Source organism: Poeciliopsis prolifica, unplaced genomic scaffold, assembly GCF_027474105.1.
Source record: "Poeciliopsis prolifica strain line A6 unplaced genomic scaffold, Auburn_PproV2 SCAFFOLD078, whole genome shotgun sequence".
NCBI classification, from domain to species: Eukaryota; Metazoa; Chordata; class Actinopteri; order Cyprinodontiformes; family Poeciliidae; genus Poeciliopsis; species Poeciliopsis prolifica.
In genome coordinates this window covers 173433-195446 of record NW_026562453.1, presented here as the reverse complement: position 1 = coordinate 195446, position 22014 = coordinate 173433, and the positions used below count along the sequence as shown (strand labels likewise).

The following is a 22014-nucleotide window of genomic DNA, read 5'->3' as shown; positions in this document are numbered from 1 at the left end:
AGAAAGCCTGGCTGTTTAAGCCATCGCTTTTACAAAATGTTATTCTGCTCACACATCTAAACTACATTTTCAGGAAACAGAGGAACTAATTCTGAAGTATAGAGAGAAGCAGCACAGATACCCGCCCACCGTAGGAAAAAGAGTGGGTTTTAAAACTAAATCCTGTTAGTGGGATTCAACCCAGAGGCTACTGGTTTGACTAGGAGACTTTTGCTGCATGTGTCAGGATATTTGCACGTTGGGACAATGTTAGGGTGTCTGTGCAGCACTTTAAAAAGATGAGACATTTCATGTTCAAATGTCATCTTAAGATGTATACTTTGCTTTGAGATGATATTTTCCAGTTTTAAGGAAACAAAAAATAAAGACAGAAAAATTAAATACAATCAAGTGCAAATTTCAGAAGAATGTTTATACAATAAGTATATCTATAGCATGGACTGTAAAACAGCAGTCAGACAATTAATAATTAGAGATTTAGCAGACAAAAGAAACTTTTGGGTCAATCATTCCTGGAGCAATGAAGGATATTGTTTTGTTTCATTCTCACAGAACGTCTCGTTTTCACCCCCAGCAAAATGGAAATGCTACAGATGCTGTGTTTGATTCCCAGGTATCCCAGAAATTACTGAGATATTTGTCTTCCAGTCTGATGTGTGATGCCTTCTTCTGTAGAAATCTTTTATAAAGACTTTAAGGCAGGTAATTTGGGATTATCAAACTAGTTGTGGAAGAAGAAGTTTGGGGCAATTGTCCCTGGGCTGAAAGTATCTATCAGTTCTTTTTAGTACAAGAGTCACATCATGAAAGACATGGAGGAACCGGGGATAGTTTTGATGTCTTGCAGCATGTATATTCCATTGTTAGCTCAGGCTACGTCTGTTAGCTCAGGCTACGTCTGTTAGCTCAGGCTACGTCTGTTAGCTCAGGCTACGTCTGTTAGCACAACGCTTTCTGTGCATTCTCACTCGGACAGCTGCCTAATTAGCAGTCTCCCTTACAGGTCAAAACCAAATGTAATTATTTTAAGGATTAACAAATCCCTGGTCAATTACGCTGAAGCTCCAGACTTGGATTCTTACTTTTAGAGTTAGAGTAGTGAAAGAGAATCAGTTCTTTTATCTCATCCTGACAAAACAACAAAGAAAATTGAACAGCGAAAAAGAAGCATGAGAAGAACAAGAAGTACGGGAACAAACTGAGCAGAAGTGGTCTGAAAAATCCAAAGCTGTCCCAGTGGCAATGATGGCATTAGAGGTTTTAACAGAGGCTGATATAGCAGCAAGTTCCAGGAGTATGGAAAAATATCCAGGTTTCAGGAATACAAACCTGAAACCAAACACACGCACACACACACACACACACACACACACCACACACACACCCACACACCCCCCCACACACACACACACACACACACACACACACACACACACACACACGCACAATGAATATGCTGCGATGACAACTCATTACTAATGTGTTGCTTTGTTTGGCATCAACCTCTTTTTTAAATTATTTTTAGTCAAATATAGACTTAAGCTATTTTTTATCTGTGGAGCCTATTTAGATTAACAAACCAGAACATGATGCTGCATTCAAAGTTTACAGCCTGCTAAAAATGAAACTGATGCTTGAGCAAAACCCATGCAGGAAACATAGTTTACGTCAGGCTGGGGAAGGTAAAAGAAATATGGAAGTACCACCAGCAGCTAATCGATTCACTGCAATAAACACAACAACTGTTCAAAATCCGTGAGCATCATTAAAGGAATCAAATTTGCCACAAGTTTCACCTCTTCTGTACTTTAACTTCTCTGAGGTTTCTCACTCTCAGTGAAAACAATTGATTTGGAGCAGATGCAATAATTTATTCCAAGACAGTAATACGTTAAGTCTGCACAGACGACACAACCTTAGCAAACACTCCAGCAGGCTGTGGAAGTTTCTTATTTCCAACAAATATTGTATTTCCATAAGTTAATTACTCAGCAGAGGGCTTAATCTGCCGAATCAGGGCAAAGTGGATTAGAAGATGAGAGCGCTTAATCAAAGTGTTGTCTCTGTGTAATTACACATTTCATTTCCCTCACACAATACACACACACACACACACACACACACACACACACACACACGCACACACACACACACACACACACGCACACACACACACAATCTGAATCTAGGAATCTCAGACATGTTACAACACATACACAACTTCCATCTCCTTGGTCATGTGTCATCCATGCATTAAAGTGAGAATGTTTTCTTTTTCCTGCTGACAATACAGGCAGGACTGAACTGGGATGGAAGATGCATTATTCAGTGCATGTCAGCAGTGTGAATTCACACCCAGCCAGGGTTTTCTGTCAATTATGTTTTACATTTCTACAACATTTTTCCACACAGTTTCCTTTGTGATCCTGCTGCTTCTGAAATTACATCAAACAGGCGTGTTTAGATCTTTGCCTTCACTCTACGTAGTGCTGAGTCTGCTGCTAAAGAGGTCACGCACTGAGCCTTCTGATATGCTCTCTAAGCAGGGTGGAAAAGCGCTACCAGAGTGTGAAATGTGTGTGAGATCAGTTTGACTGGAGGAGTGTTTTCCTCGTCTCTGTCCTACAGTATCAATGTTTCCTTTGTGCTGAAGTCAGTCCGCTGCTGGTGTCACGTCACAAACTGCTCACATGGACCAGATGCTGCTCGATCTCCGCCAGGACGTCACCAAATTAGACCCACGGTAACTTAATGTTACGGAAACCTGAGCGATGCGTTCGGGTTGAGCAGTTTGGTTAAAGCAGGAGTTCCCAAACTTTTCCATGCCATGGCCCCACAAAAAGCCTTGACCTCTGGGCAGGGGCCCCTGTGCAAACCCACAGACAACTCTAGAAACTAAATAAACATCAACTTTTAGAACAGTTTTTATTCACTACTCAATAATTATTAGTCATTTAGCGTAAGTGCTGCCTCATACCTTTTGATTTTAGATGCCCATGAGTTCATCCTTCTTATCAGATAATAACTTATCACTTTGTTACCAGACAATACAACTCTTCATCACAGTTCTCTCTGTTGATTATAAGATTTATCTGTTATTTTACGTTCTTAATGAAAAAACAGTAAGAATGTATACTTGTTTGGGCAAATTTACAGGATAATATGTAATTCAAAATAAAAATAAAAAACATGACTGTCATCCAGCACCAAAGATTATGGAAACATTTACTCATGATTGTGTGTGTGTGTGTGTGTGTGTGTGTGTGTGTGTGTGTGTGTGTGTGTGTGTGTGTGTGTGTGTGTGTGTGTGTGTGTGTGTGTGTGTGTGTGTGTGTGTGTGTGTGTGTGTGCGGGTGTGGGTGTGTGTGGGTGTGGGTGTGTGTGTGTGTGTGTGTGTGTGTGTGTGTGTGTGGGTGTGTGTGTGTGTGTGTGTGTGTGTGTGTGTGTGTGTGTGTGTGTGTGGGTGTGTGTGTGTGTGTGTGTGTGTGTGTGTGTGTGTGTGGGTGTGTGTGTGTGTGTGTGTGTGTGTGTGTGTGTGTGTGTGTGTGTGTGGGTGTGGGTGTGGGTGTGGGTGTGGGTGTGTGTGTGTGTGTGGGTGTGTTTGAACTGAAGGACCACCTCGATGAGGACATCTGCTGAGCTAATAAACAATAATCTTGACAAATTGTCACTGCCTGATCACTCTATCCAGCCTCACAGTCACATCACTGGGGGAAGCCATTACTGAGCAGGCCAAGGACATGACTGACAGCTCAATGGGCTGGTGGAGGGCGGGACTGGACCGAGGCCCAGCTGCCTCACAGGAGAGCAGTAACTCATGGGCAGAGGACAATCCAAGCATATTGGTTGGGGAAACACATCCATGTCCCTTTTTGGTTAGCGCACAAGCTCACTTTATGAACAAAACTCTGCATCTAGAATGGTCTTACACTTTAAAAAAACAACTTAGCATTAAGTTAGAGCAAAGATCCTTGAGCTCATAATGTTAATGATTTACTGCTGGCAGAGTGATAGTTGGATGCTACAGTGTAAAACCTTCAGATTAAACTAATCAGGTGACCAGCGGACTTTTCACACTGAATTTACACCAACTTTTTCTTTACAACCAATACAACAGATACAAATGAGGCTAGACTGCAAAATATAAATAAATAAAAAATTCATAATGTAATCACTTCCTCAAGTATTCGCTGATTAGCTCTAAAAAGGTTTTCCAAATTATTTTCCCAGTTTTAAGCAGGTTATAAGTCAGGCCTTATAATGCAAAAAGAAGAAAAAATAGGCACTTTATTGAAAAACTATAAATAAAGTAAGCTGGTTGAAAGTTTAAAACTGTAGATCAAAGTCTCCTAAAAAGAGCTAAAACTGTCAAAATAAGAGAGAGTATCTCCAAAGGATTTCTTTATCAGTAAGAAAGTAAAAGTCAGTCAAATGTATTTAAATATCACAGACATTAGAATCACAAAATGCTTCACAAAAACAGAAGCATAAAAATAAGAATATTAAAACTGACATAAAATATAACAGTCAGCTTAATGTTGGAGGCCATCAGGACTGTCCAGATTAATCTTTACAGTGTCTCATGTCCCAAACAGCCAAGATTGGGAAATGTTTTTGTAAAAAGTTATTTTATTTTATTTTTTTACTGTCTTTTCTTGCAGATGTCGTTTTGGGGTCATTAGGGTGCAAACAGCACCAGTGAGGGTCTTCATGGGAAATGAGAATCTGGTCAGATCCTCCAATTTAGCACAGGGTTTTTTTTCTTGTTGATCTCCCACTGGACCTTTTGGTCCAAACTACTGCAGAAATGTAAAAATGGCCGTTTTACTGCAGCACACTCAGTAGATAAACCCTCAGCAGTGAGCGGACTGTTTGCACAGCAGAACACATATCTGCTAACATATCTGCTCCCCAAACCTTAACCAGCTGAAGATCCCACCTTTAACAATAGCCAGACCTCCATGAGCCAATGAAAATTCAAGCCATACTAGATTTTTGGATATCACACATTTTTCTTGTCAAGGGACAAAATACACATGAATAATAATATAGAGAACAAAACTGGGAAAGAGACAGGAAATATGAGACATGTTCCCTCTCACAGAAAACAACCGAGGAAGAAAACGATCAAGACTCACACTTGGAGTGTTGACAGAGTGGAGAAGAGTAAAGATCATGTGATGAAAAAAGGTAAACCTCAAGAAAAATCAATCCTATAGAAGGGGTTTTAATTCTAAGCCAATAACACACTAAGAGAGGATGAAAAGCCAGACATCTTAAAATTGCCCAGTCAATCACTGCAACCAACCAAGCATTATAAATATGAGAATAACTGCTCCAACAGGAACTGAACACAAGCTTGTCTGATTTAAAAAAAAAAAAGATCCACATAAGAAAGTTCTTGTCTAAAGAACTTTCTTATTAAAAGAAGGCAGCTAAAGAAATTTGAATGTATATCACATCTAGTCCAAGAGGTCTGTGATGTTTATCAGAAGTTCAAACTCTAGATTGCCGTATCATTGGAAAAGAATGCACATAATACATAAAGCCTCTGAGTGTTTTGCCACAGCATCTGTCAGCAGGAGTTTTGAGCAGCATTTAGGTTTACAAAGAAGTGAAGAGCTCTTCTAAAGACTCCATTCACACATCTAATGCAACATGTTGACACTTGACAAACTCACCAATAGGCATGTCTTCATAGATGAGGAGGTAAGTTGAAAAAAAGTAGTTCAGGAAGCGTGGCGGCTGATTGGAGCCTGTGGAGAAGAGAGAAAAAAGTCATTCACAATGATGAATATAATGACAGTATTTGCTGACTTCATTTCTGCTTGAAAATGTGTTTAAAAATCACTGTAGGTTTTAGGACCGGGCCACGGAGAAAAGCAAATCGCTTAGTCTGCTAAATCAAGACAACAATTTCTAAATATTAAATGCATTTTAAAACATTATGGTCTAAAAGCTGCTTGGACCGAGTCTGTTGAGTTCATGTCTACAATATTTTGAGATATTCTGGCCATTGAAATAAAAAACAGAATTCAGATGATAGAAAGTTTAATATGTGAAGATGCAGATGTCCAACTAATCTCAAACATTTATACTCATTTATAGAGAAAACGTGTTGTAATGTAAGGTAACTGAACTGAAGCACAAAGACACTATTTAGCTTAAATCAACCTGTAGAATGAGTCACTTTAGCAACAAACCGACGGTTTATTATTACAGCTTCTCTTTGTTTTCCATATCTAAATGTAATTTTCTCCTGAATAATTGAATCTGTTGTGTAATAATTTTATCATCGTGACATGTTAGTTTACAGCAGCAGAAGAAGACATAACTTCGGCCTCATTTGTAAACAGTGCAAACCTTTTAGTTAAATTGTTGATGAAATTATGAAATATGCACAGAGTGGATCTCCAGTCAGGCAGATTTTCACAAACCAACTTTGTGGTCATTTTTTTACCAGTTCACTATATAAATTGTATATTTTGTTGCCTTGCATGGAATCATTTCTTTACTTTGTCATTTTGTATTTCATCAGATGACAGCATAGTGAGCCCAGACTCAGATTGGACTCCACTGTATGTACTGCTGCTACATATGTTTCATTTGTCACTGTCTTCATCCTCCTGAAAGCAAAGGTACATCTTTAATTTCACCATCTGCAGCTGCTGGGATACAGAATGGATCTGAAACATACTTTTTAAAATGGCTACATTAAATATTTGGCACTTTTTCTGTGACACAATAATGAGCAAATGGGCATAATAATCAACAGAAGCTGGAAAAATATTAGGCTGAAGCAGAGCTCTTCTCCACAATTAATTCCCTCATGGCCTGCAGTGACAACGATGATTACATCCCTGTTGTCATCACTGAGTGCAACGCGCCACGATTCACCTGAGTTTCACTGCAGACATTTTTACCTGTGTACCACTTGGCTGGCATCAGTGTGTGCAGAATTACTGCCGAGGGACAGAGAGCTTTATGCTGGGGTTACTTTTAGTCAAAACAGCTACAAGTGTTTTCAAAATTATAACCAGGTTATAATAAGAGAAATTTGCAGTGCATACACAACACTGGTCACATGATTCCTGTGTAAAATAGACCCTTCTTAAAATATCAGCTGTTTCAGGAATTGTTGAAAATCTGTTCTGAAAATATATCAGTGAAAAGATGTAATAAAAAACCCTGTATTCAAAGACCGCATGTTGTTGTTGTTTTAAATCTTTTCTGGTTTTATTCTTCCATTAACTTTATTCTGAGTGACGTCTTTTCTGATCTGAAAACAAGGTTTTATTCTAGCTCTAGACTCTTTGAATGGCTGTTTTTGGGTTAATTGTATTTGGGCAGCTCGCTGTGGTGTCAGGAGGTGGAATGATTTGCACAGGTTATTTTAAAAGATCAGTGAACAAATGGTCTTTGATCAACTGAGTTGTCTGGTCGGCAGCCGACACTCGGACGCTGATGAGGGACGGACCAAAACTGTTTGAAGTGAGAATGCTTGAGTGACTGAGTCTTTGCTTTCAAAGCAGGAGGTTTTCCTGCTGTCATGTGTCCTTACCAGCGGAATAAGATTCTCATCTCTGGCTTGTCGGTGTGACATGGAGTGTACTTTATTGGCGACAAAGACGGGTTAATGGGCTCATGTCTGTACCTGTGGCTTAATTACGGCGAGTCAGCACCGGTTGAATAGAGAAATGCAGATGGATTACAGCAACAAAATAATCACAACCGTGATCATCAATCCAATTTGCTGGTTCAGAGAGGCAGCGCTTGAAGCTAGCACAAGGTCAGTGTGCCAATGAGCTTGATGAAAGAAACCAGGGGCAAAGGGAGCGACAAGATAGAGAAGAAAGGTGTGGTAACACATTGAAGGGGGAATGTTATGTGAAATCAAGTTTTTTTAGTTTTTTGATTTTACTTTGTCATCAAAAATATATCAGGAGTTTTGCTTAAATTCTTTCAAACACCAAATGTTCACAAATAAAGGGTCAATGCTGTAAACAAAATAATAAATAAGATTCAAACCATCAGATTTCTAAATAAAGCACATGCACTGAGCTCAGATCCTGTGATCACCGTTGAACTTACGCAGCCTGAATACCTTTCTCTTACATTAAATCTCAAAAAATAAAACTCTAGTCTTTGTGGCTTTGCACAGTCACTGTTTACAGGAAGAAGGACTCACCTTCACAAAATGACTGAAGAACAAGGAAAGGAAGGAGGATCTTGGCAGCCGTCATCCTGCACCCTAAACCCACACACAAACCCCACGACATCACCGACACCTGCAGGAGAAACACAAACAGAAAATGATCAGTTTCATGGTTAGTTTATTTTCTGTAAACCAAGCTGTGCAAAAATAAAGACTGTTAAGTGCTATACTTTTTAAATGGCTGTTTAAAGAGTATATACTCTGAATGCAAAATTAATAAATGTGCAGGAAGGGCATTATTTTAAAACACAGTTCTGTAATAATCTATAATTAGATTATTACTACACAAGATTATTTCTTTAAAAAATTCATGATAAAAATGACAAATGTCTGCTGATCTGTCAAGTATGTTATGTTTACTTCAGAGTAAACTGACAGCAGAGTTAACAGTAACACATCCAGCAGAAACGCGGTTTTGTGCCATTGTGCTCTTAAAGATGAAAAATATGCAGAAATATGTAAGTTATTCAATTCATACAGAGTAGCTCATATATACAGGTGAGTGAAAACAAAATGAGAGGTAAAGAATGAGTCGCTTGGTGAATGTAGATGTTTCCATGAGGTGTTCACGTGTTTCAGTTTATAAAAGATACATTTGTTTTCATTTGGATTCCTGTTTCCTGTGAATTATTCCATGCAGCCTGCGTGGCGATGTGCAACGCTCCCTTCCTTATTCCACTCTGTTGACTTCTCTGTGACACATTTTAAAACTCCTGACCGCTTCAGGCTAAAAAATATATCCTATAACAAACGAGATACTCTCAAGGTTTCAGATGGACACATGTTTACTCACTTTACATAACTAACAATGGATTCATAATATCTAAAGCTGTTTTTGCACCTGATAGTCCAAGTAGACTCGATTCGACTGGAGACCAAAATTGCAACAATCGTATTTTTAGCTGGGCTTTCATACTTCACCAAGTCACTAATTGAAAAACTTATTCCCACCTTTGCCTTTGGGGGCGCTGCACCAAGAACCACTGAGGGAAATGACATAAGCACCTCTGCAGACACCGAGTTAAACTTCCTCAGTCAGATTTTAGCCTTTGCAGGATTTCTATTTGGTAAAAGACCATGAGCCATTTCTCTCTCTCTCTCTCTCTCTCTCTCTCTCTCTGTCTCACACACACACACACACACACACACACACACACACACACACACACACACACACACACACACACACACACACACACTTCCTTAACTTGTCACCATTCCTTTCTCTAATGCTGAGGGACATTTTGGAGATGATGGCTTCGTCATTATGAATGATGATTACAGGCTGCGACAGACAGACCAGCTGGGTGTGAGGAAAACTTGGATGGTCTTTTGAATTCAAACACTTTGCCCCATAACTCTAAAACAAGTTCACACACGCACACACACACACACACACGCACACACACACACACACACACACACACACACACACACACACACACACACACACACACACACGACAAACTGAATTCAGACTTGCATTTAAATAAAACATTGGTTGTTGCAGAGGAAACCCTGGCAGCTCGTTCTGAATCTTGGTTGTGTATCCAGTGTTTTAGTGAATAAGTGCTGAGTTCTTCCTTTCACTGTTGGTGTGACTCGCTTAACCTGAAACACAAACTGAGACCGCAGGCCATTGTCAGCCTGTGCAGTAAAACTGCAGAAACAACACTGAGCAACCTTTCATCTTCAGACAGCTGAGACCTTGAAGAAGTCAGTTAAGTCTGATCCAAGGCGCGCTGCGTTCATGGCTTCGATCCAGCAGTCTGACAAAATGCAGAGCAAACAGACTAAAGAGCTCATCTGCTGCCGTGGCAAAGAGTCTTCTAATTCACTGGATTTGACTGCTGTGATTGTAAGTCTTTTCTTCTATAATTGATCCTTGAAGACAAGGTGATGATGCCAATTTACCTGCCTTGTCTGAATATGTACTAAGGTTCATCATTTATCCTGCGCAGCAGATCATTTGCTCCAAACTAAGAAAACTAGTCTTGAAGGTGACAAAATGTGGAAAACAGGATCCAATTTTATTGTAACTTAAAAGTTATAGTAATAATATATTCTGTAAAGTTTCCTTGTTTATCTAGATCTTAATTATTTCCCACATGTGTAATAAATAATATAACTGACTATGGGAAGTTACTTTTACCTTTGAGTCTAAATGAGATAAGATGCTGTCAGTGAATATCAGCACAGAGTTTGAAGCCGACCATCCAGTTGAACCTTTATTGTAACAGCAGGATTTGGATCACAGAAAAGCCTCAGTTAAAACCAACATGAATCTGGACAATTTAATATGATATTCAGTATTTCCTGAACAACTTTCTATCAGAAACCTTAAGCTCAATTAATAATGAGTAGAAAAACTCCATATTTGTCCACAATAAAAAGGTTTTGATTGTTTTGCCCTTTTCTTTTATCCTTTACAAATTGGGCCTTTAACTGGACAAAAGTCATAAATTTGCAACAAGAACAGCTGGACTTTATTCCAGGTTCATCAAGTTTACTATAATTTATAGAAACTAAATGCTTCAACTGAAGTCACATTAAAGGTGGAAAATCTTTTGAGATATCAAAATATTCACTCTCCTTATAAAAGTCAACCACTTTTAAAGCAATTAAAGTTTATTTAGGCTTTAAATTCTTAATAAACAAGTTGTTTATCTCTGAAATGCCAATTTAAATTAAAGTTTCTTAAATGTCACCTCTTAATATTTGGAGCAAAACAAATCGGAATCCATCTTTATTTTGTTATTCTGCGTTTCTGGAACAATATGTTCTAACTATAACGAGGCAAATGTTGCATTCGTCTTTAACACCACTTCCTGCTGCTCCTCTGTTCAACATATTATGTATTCCACTATTGTTAAGTTATGGTAGCACTTGAAATATTATAACAGAAAATGGCATGTTAATTAGTTTCATTTTATGGCCTTATATAGCAGACCCAGGCTATTGTCTGATAAAGTAATGTGTTTTATGGTGAATACAGTAAGCGTTGCTCCAATCACTCCACTCACAATGTGGTGTGGAGAGAAGCGGTGGGGAGGGTGGCAATCAAAGGGCCTTTTGCTTTCCGAGCATGAGGCCCAGTGTTCGCTTCCACACTCAAAAATTAAAACCAATTCATCAATAACTGACTGTGGGTGCCATCGTTCATGCAAAGGCCTGATTATTTCATGGAAAAACTGAACTCCCTCATGCAGAGCTTCCAAAGGTTTTCTAATGGTCAAAGAAATAAAAAGGAAAGTCTTTCAGGTCTCAGTATTCAGTCCAACTAAATGATTTAAAGTCTAAAATCCAGACTAATCCAGCGGAGGTGATCAGAATGAAAAAGCCATTAATTGGATCATGGAGTCGCAGTGGAGAGCATAAAGCTTAGCTGATGGTCAGCATCTGCAGCTCTGCTTCACTCCACTGCCTGCAATGTCACCATCTATCAAACCTTTACTACCCTTTGCCCCAACTCAGACATGAACTCATGTTCTCTCAAACATCCTCCATCACACCTGCCTAACCTCAGAGCTTTGTTTTAGGTTTTTTCTTTTTTTTACACCTTGACATGATCTACTTTACTGTGGCTTTTATTAAAATCATAAACAAATGCATTGAAATTTGGCCTTAAAGATAACTGGTGCATTTCAGAAACCTTTCTTCCTAAAATGATGGTGCTTTGCAAACAGATATGCAATACAGCAGGCAAAAAACATGACAAAACCACCAGGTTTTGGTAACTGATGGAAGGAAGTCAAATTTCTGTCTACCAATATTTGTTGTCTAGCTTGTCTAACCAGCTAATTACCTCTAAACACCTACAAAGATTTTCTGAGTCTCTAAGTGATCCATCAGTCTGGGTCAGGAGGTTTCAAAGTCTTCTAGAATAATTAGAAGACTTTGAAATGCAATAAAATTTTGCATTTTATTGGAATTAATGTTCCAGAGTCTGGACGAAGAAATTCGCATCCAGTGTGAAGCTTTTAGTCGTGATGATCTGGGTCAGCATGTCATCCAGTGACCAAGTGACCATGGTGGTTCTGGTCCAACTGACCAGCAAACTGGCCTGACCTGAATCCCTGGAGGATTGGCTGTACCGAGACATCAAGATTATAGAAAAAAGGCACATATATCTAATATATAAATATATGTTTCACTTTTTGAAATGAGTTGCATAAAGACGTTTTCTTTATGCAAAGAAAGAAAACGTAAATATAATAAATAAGCATATTTATTATATTTATAAATATAAATAAATATATTTATTTTTTAGATGTATGTGTATCAAAATGTGACTTATTGTCTTGCAGCCAGTATGTGATCCAGCAGGGTAACGTCTGCACCCAACATGTGCCTCCAAAAACGGCCACATGCCTGAATCCTGCTGGCTTACAGAACTCAATATTATTGATTACAAGGCAATTGTGTCTGACTTGGCTCAACCTCGTAGGAACCCCTCTCACAGGAAGCATGCCGGGCCTCAGCCTGAAGCCAGATCTGGATTATCACAGCAAATCAATGAGAAGTCTGTCCACTCTCAGCGCTCATCAAAAAGACATCACTCATTAACACCCTGATCAAACACAGAGCGGCAGACACTTTGGCTTTGTCAAGAAAGATGGGATGATGGCAATGCTCTGTTGAGCTGAGAATATCCCAACCCTCCAGTCTCTCCATCTACATGACACAATTCTACAAAAGTCTTATTCAGCAAACCTGATTCCTGCAACAGGAGCCGAGTCACCAGGCATGCCCTGAGCACAAAACGTTATTATCCACTTTGGAAATACATTCTTACAAGAGAAAACAAACAGAACATAAACGTCAAAAATGATGTTGCCCAGACATTACAGCACATTTGTGTGATGTGAAATGTCTTATCAGGACCAGTTGATAGTATGAAAACGTAACTGTTAGGACAATTTAGAGACCAAATAGTCTGTCAACTCTTGGATGGATGGATGGATGGATGGATGGATGGATGGATGGATGGATGGATGGATGGATGGATGGATGGATGGATGGATGGATGGATGGATGGATGGATGGATGGATGGATGGTTGTGTCTTTTAAAACTTCTGCTCTCTCTGAAACTCTGCCTTCAGGAAGTTGTCATGATATGACTCTTTTATTAACCCTTTAGAACATTTTTACCAGCGTCGCACTAAGCTGCAGGTTCACCAGGCGTTTGCTAATTGGTGCTGGCTAGTCTGAAGGAGCTGAGTGGAGGGGTGACAGGGGAAAAGTGGCCCGTAAGGTGGAAACTGCAGCTCTGAGGAGGAGCTGTGCTTGTAAGGTGGGGCGAGGTCCAACTAGGCGTTTTGCAAAGATGGAGATGAAAGGATTTCTCAAACATTCATGAAAGAACCAAGGCTGATGAGAGAATAAAGTTACAACATGATAATGCTCAAAAGAGTTGATTTTTGCTTTGTGCAAACAGGCAATGGTTGTACATTTTTGAATTAAAAATCTATGTTTCTTTTTTTAATGGTATTGTATTAAAAATCCTGTATTTGGCTGTTATAAAAATGAACAAAACATCGAAAAGCTGACAGATTCATCCCTACAGTCACGTTACCTGTTTATTCGCGTCTTCTCCTGCTCATTGGCAGTACATCATGATGCTAAGAATCAGACTGGAATCGATCACAGAGATCAGTTTTACGCAAATCATTTCAGCCCACATAGCCCTCACATCTATTTATTTAAAACAAAGGAGAACCTTTTCTACGTCTAAAATTACAAGATTGGTTGTGTTACATAAAAAGTTTTTCACTCGTTTAAATGCTCTGCAGAAAAGCTTTTTGCTTCATTCTCTGATACTGTGAGCCTGGAGCAGCTCGACCAGAGGAGATCTGTGTGGATTCAGAGCGTAAATATGCACCACCGTGTCAGATTGATGCTAAAAGCCAACAGTGACACATCCATCACCTTTAGTTTCCTTCGTTTTTGGAATAAGGTTATCCTCTCTACCAACAGTTGACCATCTCTTCTGCTTGAAAGACCAAAACGGACCATTTAGCAGCTGCTCTTCAGGATGGATGACCTCTGAAGCTCAACACTTGACCTCCCTCCTCGTTCAGTCCTGCCTCCAGTCCTGCTTGACTCTTATTGTGTCTCCGTCTCCGTCTTTCCCTGCACGCTCTCTGCCCTCGTTGAGGCATAAAGACCAACAACTATGACCTGTCAGAACCGGAACTAAACTATTTCTGTTTTTGTTCCAAATGAAACTCTGAAGGGAAAACATGAAAAAAAATCTATCAATTCCTCTGCAATTTATAAATGAGAGCCTCCAGAGTATTTCTTAAAAACTTTACAATTTCTGAAACCATTCCAGGCAAGAACAAATATCTACTAGCTCAGAGACACCTGCTGTATTTCAAGCAATGTTAGGTACAAAGTCTCAATGACTTCATATTTAACCATCTGTATCCCATCATTAATTCAGAGAAAAACATAGCTTTATATGTGAAAGGATCTGAACGCCCTGCTGTAAAACAACTGGCAGAATAATACCATCTTCACTGCCGTGCCCTTTTCTACAGGATTTTTTTTCTGCGGTTCTGCTTGAGTGCCTGGGCTGATTTAATGACCACACGCAGCTGGACCGCCAGAGACCTGGCTGGGAAAATTGGATAGGTGGAAAGCAGACAGTGATCGTAATCATGGGATACAGAGAATGTTATGTAGATACCAAAAGACAAAAAGAACACATGGATGAAACTTTCCTCCAACAAACTGAAACAGATTAAGGAGTTTAAAATGACCAATAAAACTGTGCTGAATTATTGCCATTAAAAACTCCATATTTTCTGATTGTCTGTCAAACATGTCATCTCAGCCACTTCAGCAAATAAAAGCAGAAGGAAGTGAAAATATGGCAGGGATATTTCAAGCTCCAACAAGCTCCAGGTGTTAAACATAAACAGCAACTGAATGCATTTAGGCATCCAGTGTGGCGACTTTCCAAAGTTCAAACTGAGCATCAGAATGAGGAGGAAGGAGGATTGTCTTCAAAAACTGATCAACCACTGAGACTTTCACCTCATCTCAAGTTTACACAGAAAAGTCAAAATATGACTAAACATATATTGGTTGACTGTCTTGTGAATCAAGATGCCTTGTAGAGGTCAGAGTTCAGAGGACAAAGGGCAAACTGGAGTAAAGACGGCAGAAAGGCGACAGCAGCTTGAAATAACCACCAGTTCCCTGTAAGGTTCATGAAATAGAGCAACACATCAGACCTTGAAACAGATGGCCGATATCTGACTGCTGCTCCTCACAGAACCACAATCAAGTTACAATTTCTATACTATCAACTAAATTGGCCGATGACTGTTGCTGCAGAGCATTCCCTCGTCCGACAAATTTCTATGCTGCAGGATTCAGATGGCAGCTTCACAACATGGTGTCAACATAAGAGCGAGGATCCGTCCAGCCTGGTATCAGCGGTTCAGGCTGCTGGACACGGCAGTGTAATGCTGTGGTGGACGTCTTAATGGACAAGCTTTGAGCCTCCTGGCCGCTGATTGCTGCTTCCAGCAGGACAAAGCACCACGTCACAAAGCTCAGATATTCTCTTACTGGTTTGTTGTAAATTAATTTACTGTAATTCAGGATCCTGAAGAGTCACCAGATCTCAACCCACAGACTCTATCTGGGATTTTTATTATCATGAATTTGAAGCTGATAAATCAGGAACAATCCTGTCAATATGGGCCAAAATCTCAGAGGAGTGTTTCCCACACCTCACTAAGTCTATTTGAAAATATAAAAGGTGTTAAACCTGATACTGGCATGGTGTACCTAATAAAATGGACGAGTGTGATATGCATTCCAATACAGAATACATTCTGTATGTTCATTAAACTGTATTATAGTGCTGATAATCCTGATGAATGTGCACAGTGTGTGATTCTCTGATAAATGCAACTCTACTTAATGTGAATTAATAAAGTATTTAACTACTTCATATAAACTGAAGTGCAACTTGTTTCTATAAATAGTCATAATTTCCTCACATAGCAAATAAAGTTCAGAAAAAAGTGGAAGTAAATCAACAACATCTAAAAAACTGGATGAACAATAACAAGGTTTATTATTCAAATTAACTTGTTGCACAGGATTTACAGATCAGTTTTCAATCACTTACGTACTTCCTGAATTATGGCTATTCTGACAGTTTGGTGAGAAACAGATTCTTCCTTGAAATATTTATCAGCTTTCAGTTCTTTATTTACTTCATCCTCATTTTTCTCCATAAGTTTACAGTTTTTCATCTTTACATAACAGCCGTGCTGACGCTCTGCTTCGAGTGTGAAACTTCACATGACAGTCCTGAGGAGTTACTGTATCTGCAATTCATTCCTGCATCCCTCTTATTGAGCTCCATTTGAGCCTGTCAGTCAAGGTGTCTGCTGAAAATGGGCTCTGCGTTTCAGGAGGGTTTTCTCCAACCTTCTTGTTTCTGAATTCATTTAGAATGACAGAGGCTCTGAGAAGACGAACTGCCAGAAACACGTCTTCAAAACAAAGAACCAAGACCTAAAGCATTTTATCATGAATACATTCTGATTAGATGATTATTTGAATTCATATCATTTTAAAGTTTTCTGTATGTGTGTGAAAACTAGAAAACTCTCAAGTTTTCCATCTTAAAGTGGTAACAGGTGTGAAACATTCACACGAAGCCAAAGACGGACAACACTGAGCATAAATGCAAATTTGAAATTAAATCTGTTCAAACAGGAGAAGTGACGGCCGGCCTACAAACTCATCGCTGACGGTGATGCGTTCAGGGTCCTGAACGATGAACTTCCCCCAGTCCAAGTCTTTCTCAGCCTCTGATAGATTTTCCCCCCTGCTGTATTTAGCTGCATCTGAAAGCTCCAAAGTTCTGCTAAAACAATCTCCACAACATGATGCTGCCACCACCGTGTTTTGCTGTAGGGATGGTGTGTTCAGCATGTTAGCATGTTTTTACCTCATACGCCAAGCAGCAGAGCTGGAAAATATGTCCTTTTAGGAGTATTTTACTATATTGTACTTATTATTTTTACTTGAGTAGCTTTATTATGAAGTATAGATACTATCGTGTCGGTTTCTTACTTTCACAATGTTAAATATATGAGGTTAGCATTAACATAATTTTGCCTTAGGTTATATTTTAATTAATTAGCATTCGTAAACCAAAGGAGAGCAAAAGTTTGAATCTTATTCATGACTTTGGATTTATTCTCTGAATAAATTAATTATTTAACTGATTGAAATGCTACAATAGAAGCTGGCAGTAAATGAAGAGCTACAACTATTACTTAGACAAATTCAGACTCATTAATGTTTTCATTTTATGGCCTTAAAGTGCCATAATGACAAAGAGTAATATTTAATTCTATATTATGCTCGAGGGCTTGTTGAGATGCAGATGCATTTTACTTTCAGTAAACAGTCAAAGGTTTTATAATCTGTTTGTTTTGAAAATATTTTCTACCATTTATTTATTCATTATGTTAAAAATAGAGTAAGGTAATATAAATCTTGTCAATTTTTAAATAGATAAGAAACTCTTTAGCAAATGTATGACTTTTATAACACATAATTCTGGCTGAAGTTAAGCATTTTAATTTTACCTTTAAGTAAATATTAACAAAAATAACAATACATTACGTGTTTGCTGCATTTATTTATAAATAATATGGAACAAATCTGCTTTTAATGCTGTTTTGTGACAATTTCTTCCCCTGCGATGTTGATGCTGGTTTATGAATGTGGTACATTCTGTGCTGCTGTTTATTGGCGACATCTGACTACAAATATTATTGTATGGTTTATGTCCTTAAACTACTAAACTGGAAACTATTAATCTATGCAGATGGCAGACATTACGTTAAAAAATAAGAAATAAGTAGAATTTATGTCCTTCTTCTCCCCACAGAACACATAAAAACTCTCAAACCATAAAGATTAAGCATAAATATGTTGCAAAACAACAAAATGTAAAATATTATCTATTAGGCTATTCAAATGTAAGTTATTATCCAGTGAATAAAGTCAAATAATAATAAGTCCATGTTGTATCGCTACAGTTTGGTTACAACTGAAACACATGTAACCTGTTGTAAACCATGCAAACAATAAAACTGTTCAGGTGTTCAGTATTCTCCATTGAGCTGATGTGAGTTGAGTTCAGGTGACACATGAATAAATAAGTGGTTGTCAAGAAGTACGGAGCCCCAGGAGTGCCACAATTCTAAGATATTTGGGATTCCTTTTATAAATGCTGCATGTGATCGTCAACATCAATTAAATGAACAAGAATAAATACAACAAATTCACTGACTTCTTGATCTTTTGTATATTGTTTCAATATTTCAATTTTATGAATTTTTCTTGTGTTTGCTCCCTGAAGTAGTCTTTAAGAAACAAACAAAATGTAAAATTTCCATACACTGATTATTATTCACAACAAATTATGAATTTAGTGGGTGGGGCTAATTTTGCAACGGACAAGGTGATTGGTCTGCAGTTAAGCTGGTATTCAGGACGGTGAATCAGAAGTCAGGGCCCAAGAGTTTAGATCAGTTCATGGTGGCATGATGAAATAAATAGCTGTAGATAAATAATTATATGACTATGTATTTTTTCAAACACACAATAGAGGCATAAATATAGACTAACCTTAAAAATACATATTTAGACACCAATAAATAAAATTTGATTTTGCTTTGTACTTTTCCCCTTTTAAATTAACTTTTTATGAATATTGACATATTTAATAATTACATATACACATGCATTTATTTATTTAATACATTTGTATTTTAGTAATCACATAAATAAAATATTGTATTAAGTATTTTGGCTCTTTTGGCCCTCCGTACAGACACCTGGACTCCCCAGTCCGCTACCTGAGATAACGCTGCACACCTGACACCTCTGAGCAAACACGCAAACAAACTCATATTTCACACTCCATATTAAAATAGATTTGAAGGAATTTGTGTTTTAAATCGATCACTGAACAGACGAGACGCCGGAGCGATTTTACTCTATTTTCCTTCAGTCTAAACGTTTAATTTCTTTACATTATGCCGCATAAAAAGGCTTTTCTTGAAAACTGTATATATTTAAAAAATAAGTATTAATAATCCTCAAGCTCTGAACTCACACCATAATACCAAAACAGAAATGGAGCAACACAAAAAGTCATTAATTACGCGAAGCTTAACTGGACCATAAATGCTGCGCTTTCCGCTCTTTTTCCGAACTTTTCCTAAATCCAGCAACTCTGCGGGAAGCCCGGCTCGTTATCAGGCTGTCCTACCTTCCTGCTCCGTCTCCGTCGCCGGCTGAACGCCTTCAGAGTGGACAGTCAGTCTGTCTGTCTGTCCTGCTGCGATGCGTTCCCAAGTATCTGCTCCTCTCTCTCCCTCCACTCTGTCACCACCGCCGCCCTGGTGACTGCAAATCTCTCTCCGGTGTTACAGAGTTACCGCTGCAAGCCGCGCAGGCTCCTGCAGCCCGATCCCTCTGGAGCTCCTCATCTCTTCTCTGAAACCAGGAAGAAGTCTCTGTCCTCTGCAGCTCCTGCAGCTCAGCGCCACTCAGCCTTAGTAATGAAACCATTCTCCAAAAGAAATATGAGCCTCACTTTCTTCATTTATGTCCGAGCATTTTGGCCCACGTGCCTGAAAGATATTGTAAATACAACCTTTACTGCAAACATTTGAATCACTATTTCCAGAAACTCAAACTTCACAAACCATTGATTGTGGTGAAAAACATCTAATAAGATCATGATATTGAACAAATTGAATTACAAATCTATGATTAAATCCAACAACTCGTGCATGTGAGGATAATCATGACTCTTCCGCCACCTAGCGGCGGAAATCAAAATTACCAATAGTTTGTTTTCTGCATTTAATTTGCTACATCCATGATATTTTGAAAGAGGAAAACAATTTCATGTTCAGATGCTTTTGTGAAAGCCCATGAACATCCATCAGTGTATAACATTATGACCACCTGCCCATTCTTGTTTTTATTTTATTTTCCTGCTAAATAATCTCTGACCAATCAATCATTTCCATAAACCCCTGAAGGTGTGGGGAACCATCTGGCACCAAGCTGCTGGCAGACAATCCTTTGAATGGAGAGTCTGGATTCTTCTCTACACGATTCTGAGAATATATAAGGAGTATTTCATTATTATTACTATTATTATCTGTACCAGATGAAAGTCTTGTTGCAGTTTAACCATTTACAACTTCTCAACCAATTACTGTGAACACAAATTCATTTTTGGTCAGTTGTGAGTTTTTCTGTAAGAAGACAAGAAAAGATCAACTTCTGTCCAAGAAAGACATGAGGACAGACTGACATTCTCCATGTCAGTGTTGCACTGTGGCCCTGGGAGAAAGGTGTTTTTCAGAGAAGCTCCTTCAGAATGAGATAACTGTAAAACTGAGAAGAAAAGTTTCATCCTGAGAGCAAAGCATCCTGAGAGCATCCATCTGCTGGGCTGCCTCTCCAAAGCAACCAGCATCAAACCATCAGAGTGGCGTCAGTCATCAGCCCAAAAGCAGTTTGGTGATAAAACATTTTCTCCAGAACCAGATGGAGCATAAAGCACTGTGTCACGAGGCAAAATGATGACTTGGCTCAAAATATGAATATGTTCAATCATGGCCAGGGAAATCCTCAGATTTCTTTTTCCCTGAAGAGTTTAGCCAATTATTTCAAACAAATGGAAAGAAAACAAAATGCTTACAACTTTTCTTTTCCCAGTTTGAACTGGTCCCAGGCATTCAAGATGTAAACCAGAAATTGCTTTTTGGTGCTATAGTGCAGAAATCTTGAAAAATAAAGGTCAACAATTTCAAAATTGAAGCTGAAAGTTTCTCTGAAAAAGCTTTACTAAACATTTATATTATGCTCTAGTATAGCATAGAATAAAATCTAATCTCACAACATTGTGGAAACCCTGGTTTTTGTCTGTCTCAGATTTATTGTCTGAGGCTGATCATAAATAACTTTGGCTTAAAGAAACTTTGTAAGGTTTCTATGAGCCAAACTGCAGCTGACAGGTGTGATAATACCAACATGTCAGTGTGCTAAATTATTCTGATAAAGACTCAGTTCACCTGAGACAAAAGCAATAAGTTTCTTACGGGGAGGCATCTCACAAATCACTGATCTGCAGCTGCTGGGATCAACTGCGTTTGCATAACTGCAGCAAGAAGTCAGTAAACATGCTGCTTCCACTCTGGGTTTGTTCACAGTGATGCACTCGGCTAATGTAACATTGAGCTTCAGTTTGCAGTCAGAAACTAATCAGAGTAGAAACATTTCTTTCTCCTAATCAAAGTTATGTTTTGCTTCCCTCTGGTGGACATTTTAAACAACTACAGCTGCATTCCCTTGTTTATTCTACAACTTCTAAAGTCAAACATAGTATGGCATAGCAAGGTCATATTAAAGTCAAAACACAAAGTTGGGTTATTTTTCTTTTTTTCTTTTTTCATAGCACTTTTCTTCTTCAGTGATGAGTTCATTATTTGTCTGGTTGCGCCAACAATGGTGTTTTTCTTTCACTTGTTTGAAAACAAGGATGACAGAAATGTGGCCCATCAATGGTTAGCAGTTTTACTCACTTTTGAAACACAATCAGTGTGTATATGGCACAACATTTCAAAAGACACAAATACACAAAGACACATTTACATACAATTGAAATAAAGTTTATGTAAAATGTATGATTTTTTTTCTCTTTTGTTGCAAGTCCTGTCACGTAATTGTA

At 38.5% G+C, this 22014-nt stretch overlaps 1 protein-coding gene across 1 annotated transcript in view; it reads right to left on the bottom strand.

Annotated features, from left to right (window-relative positions):
- Positions 1 to 19648, bottom strand: part of LOC129352604 (cadherin-23-like) — a 125542-nt gene extending 105894 nt beyond the window's left edge. The window contains exons 1-3 of the mRNA XM_055021671.1: positions 19537 to 19648; positions 8189 to 8288; positions 5682 to 5756 (exon numbers count right to left, since the gene is read on the bottom strand). Of these exons, the coding sequence (XP_054877646.1) occupies positions 5682 to 5756; positions 8189 to 8279 (166 nt within the window). The 5' untranslated portion in view covers positions 8280 to 8288; positions 19537 to 19648. The remainder of the gene's footprint in view (positions 1 to 5681; positions 5757 to 8188; positions 8289 to 19536) is intronic.
- Between the last annotated feature and the right edge of the window lie 2366 nt (positions 19649 to 22014).